Source organism: Phytophthora ramorum (assembly GCF_020800215.1).
Source record: "Phytophthora ramorum isolate Pr-102 chromosome Unknown Phyram_PR-102_s0019, whole genome shotgun sequence".
Classification (NCBI taxonomy): Eukaryota; Oomycota; class Peronosporomycetes; order Peronosporales; family Peronosporaceae; genus Phytophthora; species Phytophthora ramorum.
This window is the reverse complement of record NW_027150665.1, coordinates 214807-238577: the sequence shown is the minus strand read 5'-3', so window position 1 is coordinate 238577 and position 23771 is coordinate 214807. Positions and strand designations below refer to the sequence as shown.

The 23771-nt window shown below is 57.6% G+C and overlaps 11 protein-coding genes across 11 annotated transcripts; 5 read left to right on the top strand and 6 right to left on the bottom strand.

Annotated features, from left to right (window-relative positions):
- Nucleotides 1-14: 14 nt before the first annotated feature.
- Nucleotides 15-861, top strand: KRP23_13802 (Pre-mRNA-splicing factor ISY1-like protein; the record flags this gene model as incomplete). The annotated part of the gene is made up of 4 exons (XM_067884559.1): nucleotides 15-97; nucleotides 167-273; nucleotides 349-770; nucleotides 844-861. 4 exons carry the CDS (start codon nucleotides 15-17, stop codon nucleotides 859-861), a joined length of 630 nt encoding a protein of 209 aa, XP_067737956.1.
- A 281-nt stretch (nucleotides 862-1142) lies between these two features.
- On the bottom strand, nucleotides 1143-1441 carry KRP23_13801 (uncharacterized protein; the record flags this gene model as incomplete). The annotated part of the gene is made up of 2 exons (XM_067884558.1): nucleotides 1143-1264; nucleotides 1333-1441. 2 exons carry the CDS (start codon nucleotides 1439-1441, stop codon nucleotides 1143-1145), a joined length of 231 nt encoding a protein of 76 aa, XP_067737955.1.
- Nucleotides 1442-1841: 400 nt separating this feature from the next.
- On the bottom strand, nucleotides 1842-2427 carry KRP23_13800 (uncharacterized protein; the record flags this gene model as incomplete). The annotated part of the gene is made up of 3 exons (XM_067884557.1): nucleotides 1842-2036; nucleotides 2113-2306; nucleotides 2376-2427. The coding sequence occupies 3 exons, from the start codon at nucleotides 2425-2427 to the stop codon at nucleotides 1842-1844; spliced, it is 441 nt and encodes a 146-aa protein (XP_067737954.1).
- A 253-nt stretch (nucleotides 2428-2680) lies between these two features.
- KRP23_13799 (Transient receptor potential cation channel subfamily V member 1) lies at nucleotides 2681-5036 on the top strand (the record flags this gene model as incomplete). Its single annotated transcript, XM_067884556.1, has 2 exons — nucleotides 2681-4734; nucleotides 4814-5036. 2 exons carry the CDS (start codon nucleotides 2681-2683, stop codon nucleotides 5034-5036), a joined length of 2277 nt encoding a protein of 758 aa, XP_067737953.1.
- A 645-nt stretch (nucleotides 5037-5681) lies between these two features.
- KRP23_13798 (uncharacterized protein) lies at nucleotides 5682-6230 on the bottom strand (the record flags this gene model as incomplete). The annotated part of the gene is made up of 1 exon (XM_067884555.1): nucleotides 5682-6230. The coding sequence occupies one exon, from the start codon at nucleotides 6228-6230 to the stop codon at nucleotides 5682-5684; it is 549 nt and encodes a 182-aa protein (XP_067737952.1).
- A 321-nt stretch (nucleotides 6231-6551) lies between these two features.
- Nucleotides 6552-8221, top strand: KRP23_13797 (putative hexaprenyl pyrophosphate synthase, mitochondrial; the record flags this gene model as incomplete). The annotated part of the gene is made up of 6 exons (XM_067884554.1): nucleotides 6552-6701; nucleotides 6780-6877; nucleotides 6951-7262; nucleotides 7339-7750; nucleotides 7824-7991; nucleotides 8060-8221. The coding sequence occupies 6 exons, from the start codon at nucleotides 6552-6554 to the stop codon at nucleotides 8219-8221; spliced, it is 1302 nt and encodes a 433-aa protein (XP_067737951.1).
- Nucleotides 8222-8544: 323 nt separating this feature from the next.
- KRP23_13796 (uncharacterized protein) lies at nucleotides 8545-10920 on the top strand (the record flags this gene model as incomplete). The annotated part of the gene is made up of 1 exon (XM_067884552.1): nucleotides 8545-10920. One exon carries the CDS (start codon nucleotides 8545-8547, stop codon nucleotides 10918-10920), a length of 2376 nt encoding a protein of 791 aa, XP_067737950.1.
- A 194-nt stretch (nucleotides 10921-11114) lies between these two features.
- On the bottom strand, nucleotides 11115-13430 carry KRP23_13795 (Hercynine oxygenase; the record flags this gene model as incomplete). Its single annotated transcript, XM_067884551.1, has 1 exon — nucleotides 11115-13430. The coding sequence occupies one exon, from the start codon at nucleotides 13428-13430 to the stop codon at nucleotides 11115-11117; it is 2316 nt and encodes a 771-aa protein (XP_067737949.1).
- A 1139-nt stretch (nucleotides 13431-14569) lies between these two features.
- Nucleotides 14570-14938, bottom strand: KRP23_13794 (Dynein light chain 1, cytoplasmic; the record flags this gene model as incomplete). Its single annotated transcript, XM_067884550.1, has 2 exons — nucleotides 14570-14749; nucleotides 14819-14938. 2 exons carry the CDS (start codon nucleotides 14936-14938, stop codon nucleotides 14570-14572), a joined length of 300 nt encoding a protein of 99 aa, XP_067737948.1.
- A 168-nt stretch (nucleotides 14939-15106) lies between these two features.
- KRP23_13793 (Valacyclovir hydrolase) lies at nucleotides 15107-16117 on the top strand (the record flags this gene model as incomplete). Its single annotated transcript, XM_067884549.1, has 3 exons — nucleotides 15107-15538; nucleotides 15612-15738; nucleotides 15807-16117. 3 exons carry the CDS (start codon nucleotides 15107-15109, stop codon nucleotides 16115-16117), a joined length of 870 nt encoding a protein of 289 aa, XP_067737947.1.
- Nucleotides 16118-16304: 187 nt separating this feature from the next.
- Nucleotides 16305-17639, bottom strand: KRP23_13792 (uncharacterized protein; the record flags this gene model as incomplete). Its single annotated transcript, XM_067884548.1, has 1 exon — nucleotides 16305-17639. One exon carries the CDS (start codon nucleotides 17637-17639, stop codon nucleotides 16305-16307), a length of 1335 nt encoding a protein of 444 aa, XP_067737946.1.
- Nucleotides 17640-23771: the final 6132 nt, after the last annotated feature.

Here is a 23771-nt window from a genome sequence, read left to right as displayed (position 1 = left end):
CGTACACCGACAGGATGGCGCGTAATGAGGAGAAGGCGCAGTCGCTGCTGAACCGATGGACGTCCATGAAGCAGGACTTCGCAGACACCTTCAAGAAGTGAGCGTCTGCGCGTGGATGAAAGGCTTTGTATGATGCTAACGCTGTTGCTCTTGCTGCTGCTGCTAGTCGCCGACCGTATTTGGCTTCTCAGTGCGATAACCTCAAGGACGCTGAGCGCTGGCGACGCCAGATCGTCCGCGAGATCTCCAAGAAAGTGGCGGACATTCAGAACGGTGCGCGCGTTTGGCTAGTTCTGCAGGTTGCGCTGAGTAGGCTGAACTAACACTATATTGCTGTTGTTGCTGCAGCCGGATCCAGCGAGCATGTGATCCGGGACCTGAACGACGAGATCAACAAGCGCATCCGCGAGAAGCGGCACTGGGAGCGGAGGATCGTGCAGTTGGGCGGGACGAACTACGCTCGCTCGCAGCCACAGGCGTACGACGCAGACGGCTCTGAGGTGAGAGGCGCTGGCGGCTACAAATACTTTGGCGCTGCCAAGAACCTCCCTGGCGTACGCGAGCTCTTCCAAAAAGAGGAGCCAGAGGCTCGCAAGCGCAGTCGACAAGACATGTACAAGCACATTAAGCCGGATTACTATGGCTTCCGCGACGACGAGGAGGAGCAGCAGCTCAAGGACGAGGAGGAAGCCGAGAACAGACTGCGCCAACGCGCCCTGGACGGTTGGGACGCCGCCGAGGCCAAGCGCAAGGATCAAGTCGCCGAACTGGTGCGTTCAATTGTCATTTGCACCTGCTACTGTGCTGGAGCTGCCTGCTAACGTGTGTTAATGACTTCACCAGGGCGTATCAGCGCACTGAAGCAGACAGGGACGGATCGATTTGCTAGTCGGAGCTGCTGCTGTTGGTGAATAGGGACACGCTAGAGGTGGCAGGAACGATAACAGCCCTGAAGAGCGAAGGAGACGTGGCTTCCGCGGGGAAGTTTGGAGCTTTTTCTGATTGTTTTTATTCATGAGTCGACCTGCGGAAGACGAGAGGGACGAATGCGGCCAGTCGCTTCCGTCGGCCTCCCCCGTCGTCGGCCGCTCGCTCACCCCGCGGCCAATAATTACAGGAGGAGGGCCGACTGCTGTGTGTACTTAGTCCTTGAAGTGGCGGATGGGGTTGGCCTTCTGGGCCTTGCCGTACTCCACCGAGGCCGCCTGCCACTCAGCCGACGTCGTCTTGGGCGAGCCGGGCACGTCACCGCCGAGGTCCGGGCCTGCCATTGCCAGGAAGAGTGAGTGGATATGGTTGATACAGACGCGCATTGTCGGCTGCCTCACGCACCAGTGTAGCGGAAGAAGGCGAAGGTGGAGTAGGAGGCGCCGAGCAAGGTGGGGATGGTGATGGCCATAGTGGCGCCCTTGGACATCTTCTGCGAGATCTGGTAGAACATGGCGCTGATCGACGGCTAGTGGCGGCTTTTTCGGACTGGATGAACCACCACGAGAGGCCCCCAGGCTTCTGAGGCCACGGTCAAAGTTGCATAGACCTGCGGCGAATGCGAAATGCAGTCGCCAACAGTTTGCTAGTCAACGAGTATTAGAGCCGATACGACATACAAAACGCAAGATGCGGAGTCGATGGGGACAATCTCGCATATTATCCTCCTTGGTGCGGTGGTGCTTTTAGACAAAAGCGGGGGTGCACTAATCTGACGCCATCAGATGCATCAGGCGTGTACTTCAGCGTGTATCCATTCACATTATCCGAGCCGGAAGCCCATCCTGCTCTTCTTCGTGTAGTAAATATGTCGTCGTCTTGCACCCTGGGTCGCCTCCTCTCGCACTCTCCGCTCAGTTGATCTCCTGGATGACCGGACGCGGCTTGTTGCTCGGCTTCTCGAGTCGCATCCGGAACGAAGCGTCCTCCTCCTGCTGCTCTGACCCAGTGCCATTTATGTTTGCAGTTGCTGCGGTCTTGATCTGTGCCTCCGGGTCAACTGCATCTGCGTTGCTGTCGTTCTCATCCATCATGCCCAACGCAAAGTTCTGCCCCCCAAAGCAAACATACCGGTCGTTAGCATGACACTTGTGGCACTGATACATTGCAATTCTCCCAACGCACCATTTCGATCACCGGCGCCTTGCCCTTCTTCTCGTCGTCTCCAGCCATAGCGTCATCGCTGTCTGTACCGCTCTCCTCCTCGGCCTCCTCCACTTCGATGTTGTGCTTGGCGCCTTCACCTGCTGCCACTGCCTCGCTCAGCTTCTTGTTCTCCTCAGCCATCACGGGCATGAACGCTTCCAGTCTGGAAAACACTGCAGCAGCAAAGCGTTAGCCTATCACCCACAACCTGATACGTAAAACCGTCCATAGCGCCCACGTACGAGCGCTCTTAGGCAACTTGGGGAACGTCGGAGGCTGCTGCTGGTCCTGCATTGTGGCTGTGAGACGGACAGCAAACGACGTCAGCGCCACTCATACCAATGCAGCACACTCGTCCATACACGAGTACGGCACTTGCTGCTGCTCTCACCTTATCGTTGTACGCGTGAAGCCGTCAAATGCGCCTGTGCTTCGCTTCGGGTGGTTCCTGTCCACGGCTTATTACTCGTTCGCTCTGTTACCGCGGTGTATACTACATGTATACATACTTTGGTGTGGTGTACATGACATCCAAGTTGAAGACATCATGCCGGGGAGGCGCATCGTGCGCGCCAAACCGCGTCGTCCTCTCTCGAGCCGCTTGCACTGGCTGAACAGCGCCGCCAAGGTGGACGTGGTGGCGCAGCAGGTGCTGGACCATGACGACGGCATATTCCATGCGGTGCGGGCCAACGACGCGGACGCGGCGCTGCGGCTCGTGGACGAAGACGAGAACTGCCTGACGCTGCGGGACTCGGTGGGGGCTGCCCCCGTGCACATCGCGTTTCTATTCGGTCACTACGAACTGGGCAAAAAACTCGTGCTACGGAGCCGAGCGCTCGCCACGCTCACGTACACGTCTGGGGACGCGCACGAGCCGTCGCCGTACGAGGGCGAGAACATCCTGCACATCGCCATCGTCCACAGGCAGACGCAGCTCGTGCAGTGGCTCGTGCGGGAAGCGCCTCAACTGGCACGTGCAGAGACGACGGGCAAATTTTTCGGCCCCACCAAGGCTTGCTACTTCGGTGGCACCCCATTGCTCTTCGCGCTCGCGTCCAACCAGATGGACATGGCGCTGTGCATCTTAAAGGCTGCCGAGCGGCTGCAAGACGGACCGCTGAAGGAGGACGAGGGGGAGGAGCTGGCGTCGATCTTCACGTGCGATCGCTTTGGCAACAACTTGCTCCACCTCGCAGTCATCCGAGACCTACCTGACGTTTACGACTTTGCGTTGCGGTACGTGATTCGACTGCTGTCTCGTTCAGAGGAGAAGCTTTCCCCCCGAAAAGGTGGTCCGGTCATTTCAGAAGAGAAACCGGCCGACGAAGTTCACGAAGTGGAGAGTATGGTGGTTGTGCAGGGCCCTTCTCGGTCATCTTTATCGACAGAAGCGCCTCTCAGTCCGGCTGACGGCTTTAGGACTGGTGAAATCCATCTCGTGGACTTCCTCCAAAGAACAAATGACTCGGGATACGAGCAAATGCTTGGCTTCTTGATGCGGCGCAACTCTGATGAACTAACACCACTGTCACTTGCCGCAGCTATCGGTCAGCAGCGCATGTTCCAGCACCTCTTACACCATTCATCGTCCGTCGCGTGGCGGTTTGGCCCCATCACAGCATTTCACGTGCCCTTGTTTGACTTAGAGCAGCCTGAATCGCGACCAGACCCCGACTTTGGACGATTTCAGCGTATCCACGACTTGATTGCATCGCTGCCGTACCCGTTGGCGCCAAAGGGGCGAAAAGGCTACCGAACTGCTATCCAATGCCTCTGCTCGGTGGAGAGGATCTCCAACACATTGCCCAAGCACCATGTCGCCATGCAAGAGGTCGTAGCAAAGCGTCTCGAAATGCTAAAAATGCTGGAGATTCAGCAGCTCTTGCACAAGAAATGGAAGTACGTTGGGAAACAGCGCTTCCTATGGCGTCTGGCGACCTACTTCGTGTTCCTCATCTTGCTGAATGCAACAACGTTTGCTCCGTACAGCATGTACGCAGATGGATCGCGAGGAGACGCAGCCGGATTAGGCTTTGCTGAAATGGGAGCTCTAGCATTGGCTGCTCTCAAGTTCATGAACGAAAGCAACCAAATCCTGCTGAATTTTGGCGGGTATATCACGGAGGGTGGGGCAGGACGTCTGGACAATATCTGCACTATCGTCACGAGTATTTCGCTCTTCGCATCATCGGTGGCTCGACTTGCAGACCAACAGGAAGCAGGAGACGCTCTCAGTGCAGTTACACTCATTTTTGCGTGGTTCTACCTCTTTTTCTTCTTGCTGGGCTTTCGTACGACCGGTCCGTTCGTTGTCATGATTCTGCGAATGATCGCTAGCGACATCGTACGCTTCTTACTGGTGTACAGCGCAGTTTTGATTGGGTTCTCCCAGGCCATTTACGTTGTGCACGATGGTCGTGTCGGTCCTCATGCTCTGTTCTTGCGGATGCGTACATTGCTTGTCATGGGCTTTACGGGCGAGGTCAACTATGACGACAACTACGGCTCGGGTGGCAGGATGAATGCTTTCACGCAAGTGCTGGTTCTGTGCTATGTAATTCTTGTCATGATCATCCTCGTGAACCTGCTCATTGCCATGTACGTCTGCTAATGCTACAGTACTACTTCATGACGTGAGCTTCCTGGTATAACTCTGATGTTTTCTCGGATTGACTAGGATGGGAAACACGTACAGCGAGGTGCTGCAGGAGTCGGAGCAGCGGTGGGTTGCTGAACGCGCGAACATCATGGCTTCAATCGACAACCAGTGCCCTGCCGAGTGGAATCAACGGGCGCGAAAGCTGTTTGCCATCCCGCTGCAGAATCGCAGTGGTGAAGAGATGTTGTACCTCGAGATGGAAATGAAGAAACTCGATGAGTGGATGCACAATGACACTTAACCGGATTGCAAGACATTATGCTACATGTGGAGATTCTACAGTCATGCCGCTGGGGGCGACAATGGCCGCCGTTCTGTTGTACCAGCCGCATCAATGCAGATAGCGCTACGCTGAGCTGGACAGGCTCGTGGACCTGTCGTAGGAACAGGGGAATCGCACTTGTTTCGATCATCAACCTGGTCTATGACTTTCATGGAGTCTGACGAAATGCTAGGTGAGCTCTGTGAATGGCCCCGCAAAGCGTTATCAGCACCAGCACTTGCGTTCTTGAGCTTTGTGTACAGCAGCTCATCCAGAACCTTTTGCTGCGACGTCAGTCGTTCGTGTAGCAGTCGGTTTCGCTCCTTCAGGTCCTGCTGGACGGTTGCCGAGCATGTGTCTTGCCTCGGGACGGGTACTTCATCTGTCTGGGTGTCGGTACTTTTACTCTTGCCCATAGATGACGTAGCTATCACTGAAGACTGACGTCGCACTGCGCTAGCTGCTGTTTGAATGCCTTGCAATCGTTCCAAGACCGCTGACTTGAGATCGTGATTTGGACTGGCTGGGGAGTGCTCGGCATGGTCTCGTGCTATCGATAGCCTCGTATTTTTTGCTACGGTACTATGTAGATCAACTGGCCGATCTCTGGGAACCTGTAGCTGCTCAAATAACCGCTGCATCCGTGAAGCACGCACACATTTCGTCAGAGGTTGTACTGTCAGCCGCGCGCCCTCCTGCGCAACTCACCTGCATGCGAACTAGGTTGCTTTTTGCCTTTGCGTCGATGTACGCCCTCTCCTCCTTTTCAAGAGTTGTGCCATCCTCCTCCTCTGCAAAACGCACGCTGTTTCTCCTTGAGGTCGTTGGTCTGAGCACCTCTGTCTGAGTGGATCGCGTCATCTTGGTGGTCGGGGACGGAATATCCCCTGCTGCCGCTCTCAGCTGCTGCACCTCCATCTCTACCCGCGCCATCTCCTCTTCGTGGTGTTTGATGATCATTAGCAGCGCCTGCACACTGCGGTCGTACTCGGCCATCCACTCGCCCTCCTTCAGTCTCAGCTGCTGGGCCGCGGTGGTCTCTGCAAAGCTTACTCGCCTCTGCATCTCTGTAACCTGCCCCTCCACTCGCCGACGCGCCACATCCGATCTCTCGAGCTGCACACGAAGCTGCCGGTTCTCCTCCAGCAGCGACGCCACGCTACTGCGCGCCATGACGGTTGCGAAAGGACGCAAGCTGCAAAATGTAGCCATCACGATGGGTTCCAGCTTCAGCTTTGTGTGTGCACAACTGGGTCATTCAGTTTACATCCGTGCGTATATAGAACGAATAACCTTCAACATTATATGATATCGTATTTAACACCAACATACAAAAATATGTTGGTTTGTGACTTCAAAATGAATATAATGTGTAATAAAATCTCCACCACGAGCTTTGATTTGACAAGGTTACTGAACACGGCTCCGGTGGGCGGCTCACAACCGCCGAGCCTTCAGTGCAGCAAGTGCGTCACAAGCTCCAGGTCTGTCCACATGAAGCTCCTGGTCCAGCGTGGCGTGTCCCTCGCGACCCGCGCGCGCCGCATGAGCAGCCTGCGCGAACAGGCTGTGCGCGTCATGGCCGGCAAGATCCGCTCGGACCTCGAGTCCAACCCGAACCTGTGGCTCAGCGCATCGGCAGTGGTGCGTCACTCGCTTGCGTCTCCATTAGCGCTGCAACTAACTGGTTCTGTGCTGCAATTCGGTCGTCTTCGCTAACAGGATGAGCCCACGGTCTCCATCCTGCACCCAGCGCCTGGTTACGCGCTCGGAGGCGACACTCCCGAGGTGCATCACAACCTCAGCGAGGACTTTGCCACGTGAGACTCGAGATGCCGACCAAATTGCTGCAATTGCTACACTAAACTGACGACGACGTTGCTGCCATTGCAGAGATGTGGACGTGCCGCTGGTGTACCTGCCGACGGACCCGAGCCAACTGGCAGACCCGTTCACGCTCGTGGAGCAGGACATGGTGAGCGTCACGCACAGCATCAAGCGCATCCTGGGCTCGGACCATCCCGTGTTGGCCGCGGTGGCGCGCTACTTCTTCGAGCACGACGGCGGCAAGAAGGTGCGCCCCACCATGGTACTGCTGTTGTCGCGCGCGGCCGAGGCCCACCGTCTCGCGAGGGGCTCTCCGCTGCCGGAGACGCAATCGGAGGAGTACACGCGCGCGGCGCAGCAGCGACTTGCGGAGATCACGTGCGTCTGCAGCTTTGCATTGGTTAATGAGGGGGTGGAGCTGCTTCTTGACGAAATGTGTGACTTTGTGCTGCAGGGAGATGATCCACACGGCCAGTTTGATGCACGACGACGTGATTGACGAGGCCGACACGCGCCGCGGCCGGCCGTCGGTGAACAAGGTGTTTGGCGGCAAGATGGCGGTGCTGGCCGGCGATTTCCTGCTGGCGCGCTCGTCCGTGTCGCTGGCGCGGCTGCGCAACTTGGAGGCCGTCGAGCTCATGTCGACGTCGATCGAGCACCTGGTCAAGGGCGAAGTCATGCAGATGAAGAACGCGGACGCCCGCGACGACATCTCGCCGTTCGAATACTACCTGCGCAAGAACTACTACAAGACAGGCTCGCTCATGTCCAACAGTTGTAAGGCGGCGCTGGTGCTGGGCAAGCACGACGAGCGCATCTGCGACCTGGGCTTTGCATTTGGCCGCCACATCGGCCTTGCCTTCCAGGTACTCCAAAGCGTAAAGCTGTCTGTTTCGATGGTCGACTCGTGATCTAACGCTGCTGTTCTCTATTCGGCAGTTGATTGACGACGTGCTGGACTACGAAGGCGTGAACACGGGCAAGCCGCTGCTGGCCGACCTCAAGTCCGGTCTGTCGACGGCTCCACTGCTGCTCGCACAGGAAGAGTTCCCTGTGCTGCGCGAGCTCTCCAAGCGGAAATTCTCGCAGGACGGAGACATTGAATTGGTTCGTGGATGCAGCCGTCTCGGTGAACGACGCTCGTTGCTAATGGTTTGTTTTGTCGCGCGTTGCAGGCTAGCGAACTGGTGGAGAAGAGTACAGGGATCGCTCGCTCCAAGGCTCTGGCCATCGGCCAGGCAGAGCTGGCGGCCCAGGCGGCTATGCAGTTCGCTCCTTCACCCGAGCGGGATGCCTTGGTGCGGCTGGCGCAGCGGGTTGTGTACAGATCCAAATAGAGCGACAGTGCGAAGAATGAAACCTCGCAAGCAGTGCAGGATACCGTCGACATGACGAGACTCAAAGCGAAATCATAAAAAGCTGCCAGGACCAAACGCGAGCGTGCTAGGCTCGGTCTGCAGCGTCATCGGCACAACTTGATCCTTGTCTAACGGTCTAACCTCTTGCTGGCTCAATTGAAATGGTGTGGTCGCTTGCATGTGCCAGTTAGGACGTGAAGAAGAACTGAGCCTCGTCGCAGAAGAAGAACACTCCACACAAGAGGTTCTTTGCCGTGAGCAGTTTGACATTCGCTGGGCGTCGAGAAGAAGCACTTGACAGCATGGGCATCCAACTGCGCAAGTTGATGAGGTCGCGAGTGATCGTGGTGTTTGGTGCTACCAGTCGCATCGGTCGCTCGGCGATGGAGGTGTTGGCGGCGCAGGAGCAGGTTTCGGTGGCTCTCGTGGCAGCAGTGGAGAGCACGAAGGACCCACGCGTCCAACGGCTTAAACACGCGACGAACTGCTATCTGGTGCAATGTAATTTTGCACAAGGCGGAGAAGACTCGATTCGTCGTGCCGTACGCAATGCTGACGCTGTCCTCCTGGTCCCTGCATTGTCGGAGAGTGGGGTGCGCTTTTCAAGGCGCGTCGTCGATGCTGTGGCGGCCGAGCAGGTGTCACGACTCGTTGTGATTAGCAGCATCCTGACTGCACCCGAGCTGCTGGCTCGCTGTCGTCAAGAGCATGCGAAGGAGCGACCACCGACGGAGGCTGTCGGCTCGACGCCAACTGACGTCGCCGCTTTGGAGGGATACGAGGCGGTGGAAGTTCACGCGAGAAACAGGCTCCCCGAACAAGGTCGTTGTGTGTCTCTGAGAATTCCTCTGCTCATGGAGACGCTGCTTTACTGTCGCGACGAACTGCTGTTTGCCAATCGATTCATCGGTTGTTTTGGGCCAGACACGCATGTGCCCTGCATCTCCGTTCGTGATGTCGGATATGCGGCGGCCGAGGTGCTGGCGAACCCCAAGCGGAAGTACGAGGCAGTGTATCGGTTGACAGGCGGTGCGAACTCGAGCTGCTCGCCAAACCAAGTCGCCCAGTGCCTGACGGAGTTTCTTGGACGTGAGACCAAGTACCGCAAGCTGAGTGATGCCGATTACCTCCGGGTTATGAAGGATAAGCGAACCCCCGACCAAGTCGCGCAGGGCACGGTTGGCCTTCGGATTTTCCTCGAGGGACCCGCAGAGAGTGAGGCTCGTGGCGAAGACTTGAGCAACAGCCAGGAAACGCTGAAAACCGAAGCCAGGCAGGGAGAGTCCCGCTCGCTGCATCTACCGGACGCCTTTCACAGCACTAGTAACTTTCGACTGCTGACGAAGCGCGAACGGATGGCTCCCCGACAGTGGCTGCAGCGTCATGCGCCTTTGCTGTTCGCGCGCACGCCACAGAACCAAGTGCAGTTGTTCGTGGTGGGCTCGGGTGAGGCGCTGTTCCTCGAGGTGAGCAAGTTCGTAGCGAGCCAGATAACGGCTTCACCAGCATTGCCGCCGCGTGAGGTTGGTGAGAGCGCCATTCCGGTTGTTCTTCCCGGTCGCCAAGGTCATCGAGGCATCGACGGAGGTCTCCAGCAGGCCAAAGTCACGCTGTGTACTGTGAAGGCAGCTCCAGGGATCTCTGAACGAAGCCAGTCTGCTGGGGTGCCGCTGCCCCCCACCGTCTATCAGCTCGAAGGTGCACCGCCCTACCCTATGGGAGATTTGCTCAAGCAGCTTTCGTCGCTGGATGTCGTGATGCTTATTCCACCACTTCGGCTTGGAAGCAGGGCCTGCCTTGATGTGGTGCGTGCCGTGGTTCATGCTGCCGTGCGTGCCAATGCCTGGGGTGTGGTGCTGGTGAGCTCGATCCTCGTTGGGTGCCCTACTACACAGCAGAGCGCGCTTCTGGAGCAGCTCGAGGAAATCGAGAGCTGCGTCAAGACGTCGGGGGTCTCGTTCACGATTCTGCGACTGCCGCTCTTCATGGAGTATTTCCTGGCGCTCTCGTACTGCGACGAAGACAGCGAGAGCTTTGGTAGTCTGGAAGAGGAGAAACGTGAGGCCCCCACTGCGGGCGAAGAACTTGAATCGGAGCTGGAAGCCCAAGCTCAAGACGAGGTGGAGGCTGGAGAGATCCAGACGTCGCTGTCGTCTCCTCCGTCGCGCATGAGGTGGCCTCTGCTGGAGCCAACCCTGGCGTCGGCGAGGGTGTATCTGATGTCGCTCGACGACGCTGCCAAGGCTCTGGTGGCTGCTGCCTTCACGTTTCCGCTTCACCGCATGAAAACCAAAGAACTTTATACTTGCAGCGTGACAATGAAAGACGTGCAGCGAACTCTGCAGCGACACGCCAACAAGGCTCGCCCCGTGCGCTTGAGTCGTGTGGATGCGCTGAGAGAGCAGCCTGGTCGTGAGTTTTGGCGTGTTGCCTACTGGCCGCGTGCGCACACGCAGTTGTTTCTCGAGTGCGCGGTCGAGTTCTCGAAGGACGTTCAAACTGCGGTGCAGACGTCGGCTGCTGTTGGCGGTAGCATTGACACCAGCGCAATGGTGTTGCCTGTCTCGCAGAGCTTCGAGGACCTCACCGATATCGCTCCGCTCACGCTGGACCAGTGGGCTGAGATCAACTCCAAGCGCTACACGCAAGTGCTCGCAGCTCACCGATGCGACGATTAACATGGGAGCCACTGCACGTGCTGGCCCCGTCTGGGTGTGTCTGTTGCAGCCGTGTTGCGTTCACTGCCAGTGCCAGTCATCTACCCACGTGCATAGCGAGAAAACAAATCGTTGCAATTTCATTTCATTCATATGCACGTACCTCCGCTTACATGCTTCACTGCGTTGAAGCAGGTCCGCCAAATACATTCCATTTAGTCGCGGGTCTTCTTCCAGGCCGTCGCGGTCTCCGCTGTCACCCGAGCCTCCGTGGGACTCTCCTGCGTGAACACGGGCACCTCCGCCGTCGCTAGCAGCTCGAACGTGTCTTCTAGCACTGCTGGCGTCGCGTCATCGCTGGGCACCACCACCAGCACTTCACCGCACCGCACTTGGCGTCGTAGCTTGGCAGCAGCAACTGTGCCGTCGCGAGCCACCAGAGGCTTGGTCGTCATTCCCGAGGTCGACGAAGCCACAAACGACTCCAGCGCTTGCTCACTCTTGCGGCGAAGGTCCTCGAAAAGACCCTGGCAGCTCGTTCCGGCAGCCTCTGCCTCACAAGCACCCGACACCACCACGCGCTCGCTGGAGCGGAACGGGTTTCCGTTCACGTACGGCGGCGGAGCATTCACGTCGGTTGTCGCCAAAGTGATCGCTCCATTGTCATCCATCTTCTGCTCCACGACGCGGAAACCCGCGTGCTGAAAGAAGTGTGGCCGGAAGTGGTAACGCGCGTACTTGGACGCGCCGTTGTCTCCGGCACTAGCAAAAGACCCACCCATGATCACATGGTGCTCGCCGTCGAAGCACGGCTCGCTGAAGTCGTCGTAGTAGCGGTGGACACGGAATCCAGGCAGCGCCGAGAACATGTCCTCGCACCACTCCCAGGCGTTGCCAAATACATCGTGGAAGCCTTGCGCTGTCGGCGGCAGGGCGTCCACGGGCGAGAACGACATGTAAGACCAGTTAAGGTTCTTACCCGCAGCAGAGGCCATGTTGGTGCCTTCCGGCAGCGCCAGGATGTCGTCCGAAGACACGTCCGCCGAGCGGTCCTTGGCGTCGCGCATGAGCTGATGGATCGGCTCCGTCGTGAGATGGTACACCACCTTCTTGTCGACCTGCTTGGCTTGCTTCCACTTACAGAAAGCCTGCGCTTCGTGCAGGTTGACCTGGGCTGGCCAGCTCCACTGCATCGGCACCTCATCGAAGATTGCGCGAAGCTTGTAGCGGTGGCTGCCCGAGGGTCCGTCCTGGACCCAGAACGCCGGCCACTTGGTGTTCCGGAAGCTACGCCACTCCCAGCCCTGCTCGCTCCAGTACGACGGCTCGAGGTATCCTCCGTCGCGCACGAAGTCGAAGAACTCGCCATTCGACACGAGGAACTTGTTAGCGCGGCAAGCCGGAACGTTCACCTCGCGGTGGCCGTACTCATTGTCCCATCCGAACGACGGGAAGTCGCGGGGCTTGCCGATCTGCACCTTGGCCGCGGGCACCTCCACGAACTCGTTCACCGGGTAGTCCACTCCTGCAGCCGGACGCAGCGCCACGTCCTTCTCGTCGTGAGCAAGAGAGTCGTGGTACGCCGGTAGCAGCGACGTGCCCTGAAAAAACTCGACGGGGTGCTCCAGCATGAGCATCGAGGACGTCTCGTGGTGGATCCGTTCGTGCTCGAGCCCCATCTGCAGCGCCCAGAGCGGACTGTCCTCAGTGATCTGCTCGTGGCCGGGCTCAAGACCCGGGTGCGTCTCCACGACGCTGCGGATAAGCTGGTAAACCTCGCGGCGGTAGGCTAGCACGTCGGCCACGTGGGGCCAGTGCATCTCGTTCTTGCTCATGTCGTCCCAGCGCATTTCGTCCACGCCCACCTCGAAGATGTGCTCGAAGTAGGGGTTCACGGGCTCGTGGATGAGGCCCGACACGAGGAACTTGTTGACGAAGAAGCACGTCGGGTGGCCGTAGTAGAAGATGAGTGGGTGGCGCAGCTGGTGTGGCGGTGCCGTCATGAAGGCGCGCTCGCCCTGCAGCGACGCGAACAGCGCGTCCGTCATGGCCCACGAGTTGTCCAGGTAGTCGAGCATCTCCTGGCGCGAGCACGAGCGCAGGTCCGGCATCTTGATGGCATTAAGCCGTCCGGTCACGTGGTCGACGCCCGGGAACGTAGCGTCCGTGCGCGGGTTGCGTGCGGTGGTGAACCAGTCGTCGGCGCGCTCGCCGAAGAGGAAGCTGTCGTCGTCGACGTCGTGCGACTGCAACTCGTCGTCGTGCACGCGCGCGGCGGAGGTGGCAAAGGTGGAGCTCAGGCTGGACGGCGCTTTGGAGTGCACGGACCGAGCACCAAAGCGCGGCGACTGCGTGCGCAATTGCATAGGAGAGAAGCGAGGCGTGTGTGGAGGCTTCACGGAGGCCGACACTGCAGCGGCCGGAGACGCGTCGCGCGTGGCGATCGAAGCCGACGAGAACGCGGGCGCCAGACGTAAGGGCCGCTTGCTGGCGGTGGGGAAGCGGCGAGGGAAGCTCGTGATGACCAACATGCTGCTGTGGTGGGGTGAGACGCGGTCGTGGCGGAGCGGAGGCACTTGTGCGGCCGGCGGACGTTTCGAAAGTGAGCTTTCCTGCCTGTTCCGCCGACGCACGTTTTCATCGTCGACGCCGGTACAGTATAATGAAAGCAAGACGAGCGTGTCGCACGATGTTTCGTGATCTGCGATTGTAAGATGTGGGGCGCCATGCTGCGTGAACCCATGCAAACTACGGAAACGAAAAGCACATGTGCAGTAGGCAGTAACCTCACTGGCCACGAGGACGCAGATTCGGGCCAAGCTTTCCCGATAATTTGGGGCGTATTTCTGCAAAGCTGGCTTTTTGCGGTCGTATTGGGCTAAGAAGCGATGAGGTCGAAAGTCTCTGCTTGCCTTGGCTCGTACACACCAGCGACACCAGCGACAGGAAGCAAAACCAAATGCAGCAACGCAGAATGAAGGGCGTTCACGAATCGAGGGAGTTAAGTAACTTAATGACGATCCGTCATGATTACGATCTTGATACCACAGAGTGAAGGTCGTTGCAGTTGCCTTTCCATCACCGGAACGTGTTCCCTGTCTGCTGCCTGTATCCGTCGCCGTAAGGTCTGCGTCAAGTAAGCAAGCGCAACCATTCCACAACTATGATCTTGGAGAGAGAGCAGCAGTGATGTCCTCATTACGTGGTGCGCAAGAGTCCGTCGAGAGCTGGTAACGCGTGGCTGCATCCGCGAGAGTGTATGAATGGGCTCCAACGTCGTCGCTGGTCTCACAGAGCGATGGTCATTAAAGTTTACGCCACGGCGTCTGCTGCTTGTCCTTCTTAGCTCAGCGTCGCTCGGAACGAGTTCATCGATCACCTCGAAGACATGCTTGTCGAATCCTGATCGGCACTCGAACACGTGCACGTCGTAGTCTAAACAGGCCGTATATATTGCAGTGGGGTGGCACAGTGTCGGAGCAAGCGTTTGAGTTTAGGACCACCGTTGGCATTGCTCATACGCTCGGAGACCCTGTCGTACGACAAGTGGCTGGTTTCTCGGCGTTCCTCAAGGGCAAAAGGCTGACGTGAGAGGTGATACTTCTCGTTAGGAGCTATGCCTGAGGCAACTTCGTCAATACAGCTTGTTGAGGATACTAAATGTAGACAACTACGTCCTCCAGACGAGTACGGAGACGCCGGCGGCCACGCTGAAGTAGACGTAGGTCTTGATCTCGTGCGTCACGTAGGCGCCGAAGGACGAGCCCACCACGCAGTTCCAGCCGCGACCGTACTCCTTCTCCATATTGCGTCGCACGAACTCGGCGATGGTCGAGAACGTCTTCTCTGACTGTACCAGCAACACACACAAGTGTAAGTACAAGGACATGCAGCCAGACCTGTCGACCACAAGACGTACCGTGACTTGCAGCTGGAAGGCGTCTCTTGCCGTGCCCAGCGCCTTCTCCAGCATGGCGTCCGTCATGTCCTCGGCGAACACGACGGTCTTGTAGAACTTATCGTTGCTCTTGCCCGCCATCGTTTCCAGCGGATAGATACTCTTGTGTGTCCCTTCGAGCTCGACTGCCCTCAACCGTGTGCTCGTATACGTTTCTGCCAAATGCTCCTCCTTCAGACAAAATGTATTCAGCATATCCTTGTCGCGTCAAGCCATCCATCATTATCGCATTTCTCGTCCGCCGACGCCATGCTACCGCTCCGTCCGCTGCTGCGCCGCTTCTCGACCGCGCCCGCGGGCTTCCGCAGCCTGCAGCTGCCTGTAGGAGCCTCAAACGCCGCGCTCTCAGTTGTGGCGCCCACCGCAGGCTCCGCGGATCAGCCAGCGCTGCTGTGCGTGCCATCCACCTTCGGCTCCGCAGCGCGTGACTTCCGCCTGCAGTTCGCCAGCGTGCCACTCACACGAAGCTTCGCGCTCTTCGGCGTGGATCCGCGCGCGCCCGAGAGGGACTTCGGTGGGAGCCGCGTGGAGCGCGATGCCGACGAAGTGATGCGTGCGGCCGACGCGCTGCAGCTAGACTCATTTTCGCTATTGGGCTGCAGCCACGGCGCCAACGTGAGCGCCGTCCTGGCCGCCACACACCCGGAGCGCGTGTCACGCCTCGTGCTGGTGAACGGCAATGTACGCGGCCAAGTTGCAGCCTCTGAACAACTCTCTGGGGACTGAGATATGCTCTGTCGTGTTCCGTGTGCAGGCGTTCGTGAGTGACGAGGATCTGGAGGACTTGGAGGCGCACGAGGACGTGACCTCCTGGCCGCAGGAGATGCGCGAGGCCGCGCAGGACAAATTTGGCGCGGAGAACGTGCAGGACAAGTGGTCCGGTGCGTCCATTGCAGTCGACTGAGAGGCGCGTGGCCATTGAGAGACTGATCTGTTGTTGCTGATGCAGAGATGGTGGAGGCGCTGCGTCGAGTAGAGCGCGAAGACGGCGGTGATTTGTACTGCGGTCACCTGCCCTTTATCAAGTGCAAGACGCTCGTGGTGGCCGGCGGACAGGACAAGCTCGTGCCGTCCTTCCACGGTGAGTACTTGAGCGAGCGCATCATGCACTCGCGACTGGAGGTGGTGCCGGAAGGCGGCCACGACCTTGTGCTGTCCGAAGCAGAGCGCTTCAACACGTTGCTAGAGTCCTTCCTGCAGGAACCCGACGACAAGCTCACGCAGAGCCGGGAGTTCGTAGCCGTGCCCTCGAAGGCGTAAGTAGCTACTGAACAGGGCTACGGATGGGGAGTGAAAGCCGGCCGGCCAGTAGACAGTCAAACAGGCACGCTCGTATTTACATAGAGTCTCCATCTTACGCTCCACTCCGCCCCCCTTCACTTACTTAGCTACTTGAACTAACTTACTATACGCTGAGCCTTCTTCAGCCGCAGCGGAACCCCACAGCTCACGTTGTATAGGAGGATGAGGTGGTAGTCGCCATATTGGTCGTCATGGACATGGACGGTCGGTTGTACACCGGAGCTTGTTGTGGGTACGGGAACTGCTGTAACACCTGCTGATGCTGCTCGTAATTGATGTACGATGGCGCTTGGTTCGCCCCAAGGTTCAAGCTCGACCGGCGAGTCGGATCAGCGTAATACTCGTGCTCCACCCCCTCGCGAGGCGGAGAAGACATCAGAGACGGTGTCATTGCATACGACGGCATGCTCATCGTTCGCTTCAGAGGCGCCACGCTACCGTTGGTCTGCACCCCAGTGTAGTAGCCATAGCGAGCGCCAGCATACGCGCTCGCCTGGTTCGGACTGAGACCGACGCCCGCACCCGCTGTTACGCGAGGATCGTCCTCGAGAATACCCTGCAGCAGCTCTCCAAATCCCTCTTCGTCGCCGAAAGGCGCCGGCGCAAGTTGTTCGTACTGCTGCGGCTGCGCAGACTGCGCGTACTCGATACCGTTGTTGCCGTACACCGGCGCGTAGCTTCCGTACTGCTTGGCTGGGTTCTCATATCCGTACATTTGAGACGGCACCGTAGGCAACGTCGACAGCTCAGGCTTCATGAGCTGTGGCGCGGCGTAGGTTCGGGCGGTGGGAGTAGGGAGGGGTCCACTGGACACGCTCCTGGCGCGCTTTGGCGCGTTGGTACTTGACGACGATAATGGGGATGACGCCGGGGCGAAGCCTCGGGTACTGCGCGGCTGAGTGGTGAGTCCCGCGTTGACGACGTGCTCGGACGGCTTGAAGTCCAGCTCGGACTGGCCCATGCTTCGCAGCCGCAGCACGGCCTCATCGTAGCGCATGCCGCCGAGCGCCTTGCTGATCTCCATGCGGCGGTTGTACTCGGTCTCCTCGACGGACTTGGCCAGGTGCCACTGGTCCTTGCCGCACCGGCAGTGCTTACCCTCGGCACCCTTGTAGCGGCCAGCCTGGGTCGACAGCGAGGTGCCGGTGGCGGCCGGCGCCACCGCGCACTCGCAGCAGTGGAACATTTGCTTGGAGCGGAAGGTGCCGAGCCAATTGGACTTGAAGCGCGGGAACCAGCTCTTGCGGTCGCGGGTCTTTTCCGGCCCATCGCCGGCGTTGTTGGAGCTGTAGGCCGTGCCGGTCTGGTGTACGCTGTCACTCGGCGGGTTGGCCGACGCCGCCGCGCACTGCAAGGGCCTGTCAAAGTAGCGGTCGTCGTCATTTCCGGCTTGGCGGTCGTTCCGCGCTGAGCTGCTGCTGTAGCAAGTTGAAGGTGTTGTCTTCGCTAGATGCCACCTGTCGAGTTGAAGCGCGACCATGGCTGTCGTCGTCTCTGTCCGGCTGCCCCTGCTGCTGCTGCGGTGCCGCTGAGCCCTTCAGCACCGGAACGTGATCGTCCTAACCTGCTCGCGCCTGCAGTGCTGTAGTGAGAGTCTGCCGGTCTTGCGTACGCCGTCGGGGGTGGCGAGCTTCCGGCGGAGTAAGAGAGGAAATGAGCATCACGGAGCCAGTCAGCTGGTGCTGCTCCTACTGATCGGCGAGGACACTCTTCCCTGCCGGCCGCGCGCGGACAGACAGACGGTCGTGACAGCTCGCGAGAGAGAACGGGCCGGAGCCGGCGCCGCCACGTCACACACACCGCCCACCCATCGCATTCTTACTCTCCGAGTCAAAACCTCCGGAGGCGAAGCCTGTCCGAGCGAGCGCCAGTCGAGATCGGCACCATCTCTCGCTCGATGGCGACTCTCGGTGGCGACGGCCGCGGCAATGGTCGGGCATGCAAGTGAATGCAGAGGAGCAAAGTCTCTGCTGCTGGTAGATGGCCTCTACAGGTGACGCCATTGCAGCACGGCGATGGGGATCACAGAGCTGGGGCCACTACCATTAGCAGCAGCAGCCGCTGGACTCGCCGGCTGGAACGTCGCCACGCCACGCTGGCCGCGAGCGCCGCCAAAGTCGGATCGGGGATAGCTTCCGGCGGATGTGTCCTACTGGATCTCTGCAAGTCCATCATGGCGATTGCGCCCCTACCCGAGGAGAAATAGCGTGCTGATCAAACGAGATTGAAGTTGTGCGCGGCTTTGCATATCTATTCGCGGGCCCTGGTCGGCCGCCACACTGTGGCCCACAGCGCTCAAGGCTCCCTCGTCGAGCAGCGATGGCTCGACGGCCACGCTCTGCTTCGCTCTCCTGAATGGCGGCCGCTGTGCGGCTCGCTGTACATGTACAGTCGGGACATTGCTGTTGTCAATGACGCCGCCGCCGAGGCATTTCGGTGCGTCATGGCTCGCGGCTCAATACCACGTCTGCCCCCGTCTGCGGGAAGTGGTGTGCCGGGAGCGCGGGCAGCAGCAACACGTCATAACAGCTCGCTGCTCAAGCTGTCAAGCTGCCGCGTTGCGGTGGTGTAGACGACTTCCCGCAATAGATCGCTGCAGCCATGTTGAAATCGATAAGCTATTGTCCAGTCCAGCACCTAGCGCCTGTAAAGGCCGCGGGGTCCGCGGTCTCAGATGCAGAGCTCAACCGCATGGCCAGTCGTCCGCTCGAGTCGTGTGTAACCTCGACCAGCGGACCCCCAACGCCAAGGCTCAACAGCTCAGCAACGATGCATGCGAATCGCAAGCATAAGGTTGCGAAGCCTGCCGGCCTGCATACTCGCCGCGCCAGGCCTGGTCCGTCTTCTAAATCACTCGCGCTCACCTGCTTCAACAAGCCCCCAGCTCAAATCGCGCCGGCGCGAGGGAAGCCGGCTTGAGGAGCGAGAGAACGACCAGCTGAATCAAAGTCGCCGACCCCGCGCCGCAAACCGAACGTTCGCTCGAAAGCGTGCACGCTCACTGTGAGCCTCACTGTGTCCTCCTCCGCCGATCCCGCATCGAGTGCTCGGCACCACATGGGCGTGATTGCTCTGCCTTACAGCCTCGGACTCGGCACAATCCGGCCGCTGTGCTGCCAGACGACGAGGCCGAGCGCACATGAACGATCCGCACGTCGACGTCTTTTAGTCGAAGCATGCCACGGCCGACGGAGAAAATACCAAAAACACCGACAATTTTAGCTGTCTGCACCGCATTTGTGCACCCAGCACCAGCGCAAAACCGGGGAGCCACCCACTAACAATCACACAACTTAAAACGCACGATGATTGAACTAATTTTAACCAATACCAACAGCACATACTAACCGTATCTTTCCAGCCCTCCATTCTCATTTAAGCAGCCCCACCAAGACCTATGACTGCGACATTCATAGAGTCCCTGGCACGCCTCATCGATGCGGGTGACTACGGCGGCAAGTACTACGACCTGGAGAAGATCAAGACGCGCTTAAGCTACAGCAAAGACCGCTACATCTCGTCCCCTTTCTCCTGGCAGCGCGTCGTTGAATCGAACGCACCTGCACTTCTCTTTCGTGGAGCCTGCGACATCATCGCCGGTGTCCACGGCTACAAGCAAATTCCGACCGACCCACAGCACTTGCGTGACGCGCTGAAGACTACCAGCATTATTCGATTTGTGGAGGAAGGTGCTCGAGAAGCTGGAAAGCGTGGGTTCTGTCCGCCTGATCAGCTTGCTGTTCACTTTCCAGCTTACTACTCCAAGCTGAAGTTCTCTAGGGACGAAGCCTACGTCTACAAATCCGAGTACTGGATGCAAGTGAGGAACAGAGAGTCGCCTATCCACGTCGACCACGGCCGTGTGGTATCGTACATACCTCCCTGCGCCAAGGACTGTTTCAAGGTATGGGTTTTCTTCCCCCCGGAATCTGAGAAGCGAACCGTGTTCAACTACGGTTACAAGGACGACTCAATCAACCGCATGCTGCAGACCACAGGCAGCGGCGTTTTGGTGCAGCGTCCTGGCGACGTCGTAGTCCTAAACAATCTCGTTTTCCACTCGGTCCTTTTGGTCTACAAGCCGGGCACACCGGAAACCAACAAGTGGGGTGGGGTCTTCGGAGATGTCGTGGTGCGCGAGAAGGACCGATGCGCGTCGTTTAGATACGCTACCAAGGTGGCATCCGGTGCTAAGAAGGGATCAAGAGAAGCCTGGGAATCCCCGCTTTCGGCCTACAGCATGATGGAGGAAGGCGACTACGCCCCGGAATATTTCGAAGAGGAGAAGAAGAAGTTCATGGCAAAGCTGGAATTGCCTGAGAAGTCTGAGAAAGCGCGGGTGGGGGCAAGCGCGAAAAGGGACAAGAAACGCAAGATGAAGGAGAGGATGGAGAGGGTGCGAGCCGCTAAGAGAGGAAACCTAGGAGACTCGGAGGATTAATACATTTGTTACGTTCGGCTTAATTTTGTGCTCGCAGCATTTTTAAATAACGAGTAATGTAGTAACTACGTTGGTGCTTCTGATTTGTCTCTTAGCACTGGTGATTTTGCTCAACACCGATTTTGGATGAAACCAGTACTTGGGTTAGCTCTCGGTACCGTAAAAATATGTTTGGCTATTTTCTTTTCGCAGCCTATTTTAATCTAGTGGTGACTGCCGAACAAACAGCTAATCATGACAATCGTTAGACTCTACCACGTCACTTGTACAAACCATATTAGACTAAACGGTAAAATTGACTGCTCCGTGTAGTACAGTTGAAGTTATTTTCAACTTCAACTTTGAAGATACTTTTCAAGCGCAGCCCTGATCCTGAATAAGACTGACGAGGGTATTTGAAGCTAGTGGCTTTCATTTCTATCCGCATAGATTATTTTCTACAGACGAAAATGCAGTAGGCATCACAGGTAGGGGATATTGTCTGACAAATAAATATTTTCAAATCGCAGCCTATTTGGAAGGGTCGAACGATTGAAGTTCTTGTGCGTCATTTACACTAGTACATACACTAGCGAACAAATTGTATAGAACAAATAACCACTAACATGTCGCTCTCTATCACCAACAACGAACAAGTCGGATAGCCAAGTGAGGACACATTACTTCATATTTTTAATCTTTGCACACATAGTCATCCCTACTCTCTCTCTAGCGCCTGGCCAATGTTGCGCGGTCGACCAGCACTCCCAACTGCACATCTGCGCGCTTTTGCGCCGCGGTTTACAAGCGTCTCTCTTCCTAGAATGTCCGTAGCGCCGTGACGCTCCAATGCATACAGCGTGTGGATGCAAGATCCGTACTTGTTCCAGAAATTGCAAGGACACGACCTGGATTGCATATCTACAGGCCAGCCCGACGCAGGCATTCCCCGTGTCTCCATGTTAGCTGTAAGCTTATTCAACTGCGAGGAGATGGGTAGATCTTCTACCGTCTTGCGCCTTGTCTCGTCATAAACACGAGGAGAGGGACGACTCAAAACACGAACAACGTCACACGACGGGTCCTCAGAATCGTCTGACAGTATGAATTGGATGCTTGTTCTTGAGGTAGAATGCACCGACAGTAAATCTGCCCGAGTCATCGCTCTGACTCGACGCACAAGTCTGGCTTCAGGCTCACAGGTGGCTGTAAACGTCTTGGCCGCCACACTTTCGCTCTCACATAGGGTCCGAAGCAGTGGGATGAGAGCACCTACCTTCATCTTGCGGCGCAACGTGATGTCTCTTTTAATTGCAGCGTTGTATGTCTCACAAGGATTGTTGGTGGTTGCGTAACCGCTGGGTGTGTGGAAGCACTGCCATCGCCAAAAGCGTTGGTTCAGCCATACCTTGGAAAAATACTTTGAGAAAGCTGCGAGGTCCTTGTTTTTGGCCCAGCTTTCTTGCACCAGAGCAAGCTTATCGTGGAAGGCTGCGTCACTTGTCGTGAAATGCAAGTCATGGATGTCTGCCATTACAGATTCTGCAAGGTTGCACGCCATCGACCGCGTTTTCTCAAAAATCTTCTTGGCCACATGAAAGTAGCACATAAGGTAAATGTACGCACAGTCTCCTCCGAACACTTCTTCAACAGCGTTCCATTGTGCTGCGTCTGCATCACCCATCACGTAACGAATCCTGAGAGGCTTGCCCACCACATCACTGAACACTTGGCGAAGTAACTGGAGGACTTCAGTGTGCTGGTCTTGTTGCTGCTGTGAAACAATGAACACCGCTAAGAGATGGAAGCGCCTTGCGCGATCCGAAATTCCTACGACGATGACGGGGTAGCCTACTTGGGTGAGCTTGTAGGTGGCGTCGACGTGAAGAACAAACGACGTAGGATCCCGATCCGCGCGACGCAGAAGTTTTTTAGCGCTGACTCCGACGACAAAGGGATCAGCGTCACTACCGTTGCCAATTACAGGATTTCCGTTCGCATCTGTATGCTTTGTGAACGTGAACGCTGCAGACTCTTCCTCCTGGCCAGTGAAAAAGGTTTCTTGAACCTTGTTGCGTACGGTTTCGCGGAGGTCGCTACCGCCAAGCCTCCCCGCAACGTGGTGATGCGCAAAGCGCTGCACTGTGGCGAGAGTTGGTGCCGAGGTCTCGTTCAGGTTGAAGCGCTGGACAAGTGCGTTCCAAATGCGTTTGGGCTTGAGGCCTTGAGCAGACCAATCCATAACTACTGTCTTCATCGCCTGAGTCAACACAGGCTTGCGAGGGGTGCGAGCCGGGGTAGCATGGGCGTATGCCTCCTCAATCGTTACCAAAAGTTTCTTCTGACACGTCATGACTCGAGCTCTCCATGGGCATACTGAAGTGGTCGTCACGTTCATGCACGCCTTGCACGCGCAGGTTAGACGTTGCACTCGCATCGGATGCGGATCGGGGTGCATGCATATGTAGCACTGGGTAACATCGCTCTTCTTCACTCGGAACTTCTTGAAGCCATCCAACAGGCCGTCGGCCTCAATTTGCGGCATTGCAGACGCGAGTAGCTGCCAAGGGTGACGGAAAACCATGGAGGACTGGGGGGGGGGGGGGGGAGGGTTGCTAAATGATCGTGGACAAGGGAGGTGGCCCACCTCCAGTAAATTACTGGTTGTAATTCAGGTGGAAGGGGCACCATGGATTGGTCAAAATTATATTGTCTGGTGCTGGTCTCAGGGCTAAAGTGCAGGTCGCCATATTGCGGTGTTGTCACCCCAATATCGGGTGGCTATTAGGTATCGGTCGGTGCCAGCTGGTTTTCAAGGGTGCGGGTGGTACACTTTTGGTGTTTTGTGGACAAAGTTTGGTGTAAACAGTACTCCCTCCGGCCGACGCAGCCCGGCCTCTACGTCACGGCGAGCGCAAATCCTTCGCCAGCGCTCTCGGCGACTGTACATACGACGGCGAACACGGCGAGCGCCGCCAGCCATTTGTGGCTGCTGCGCGCGAGTGCAGGCTTGATGCGCTGACCTGCTTAGCGCAGCCGGGCTAAGGTGGCTTCAAACTCCTCCTCAAGCCGATCTGTTGAAGCCCCATCCGGAGGATATTCTCCGTGCTCGGCCGCCATGGCTCGCGTGCTTTACGGCGCGAATCACGCCGTGAAAGCGGCGCAAACGTCCAGCGCTCGCAATCACAACTT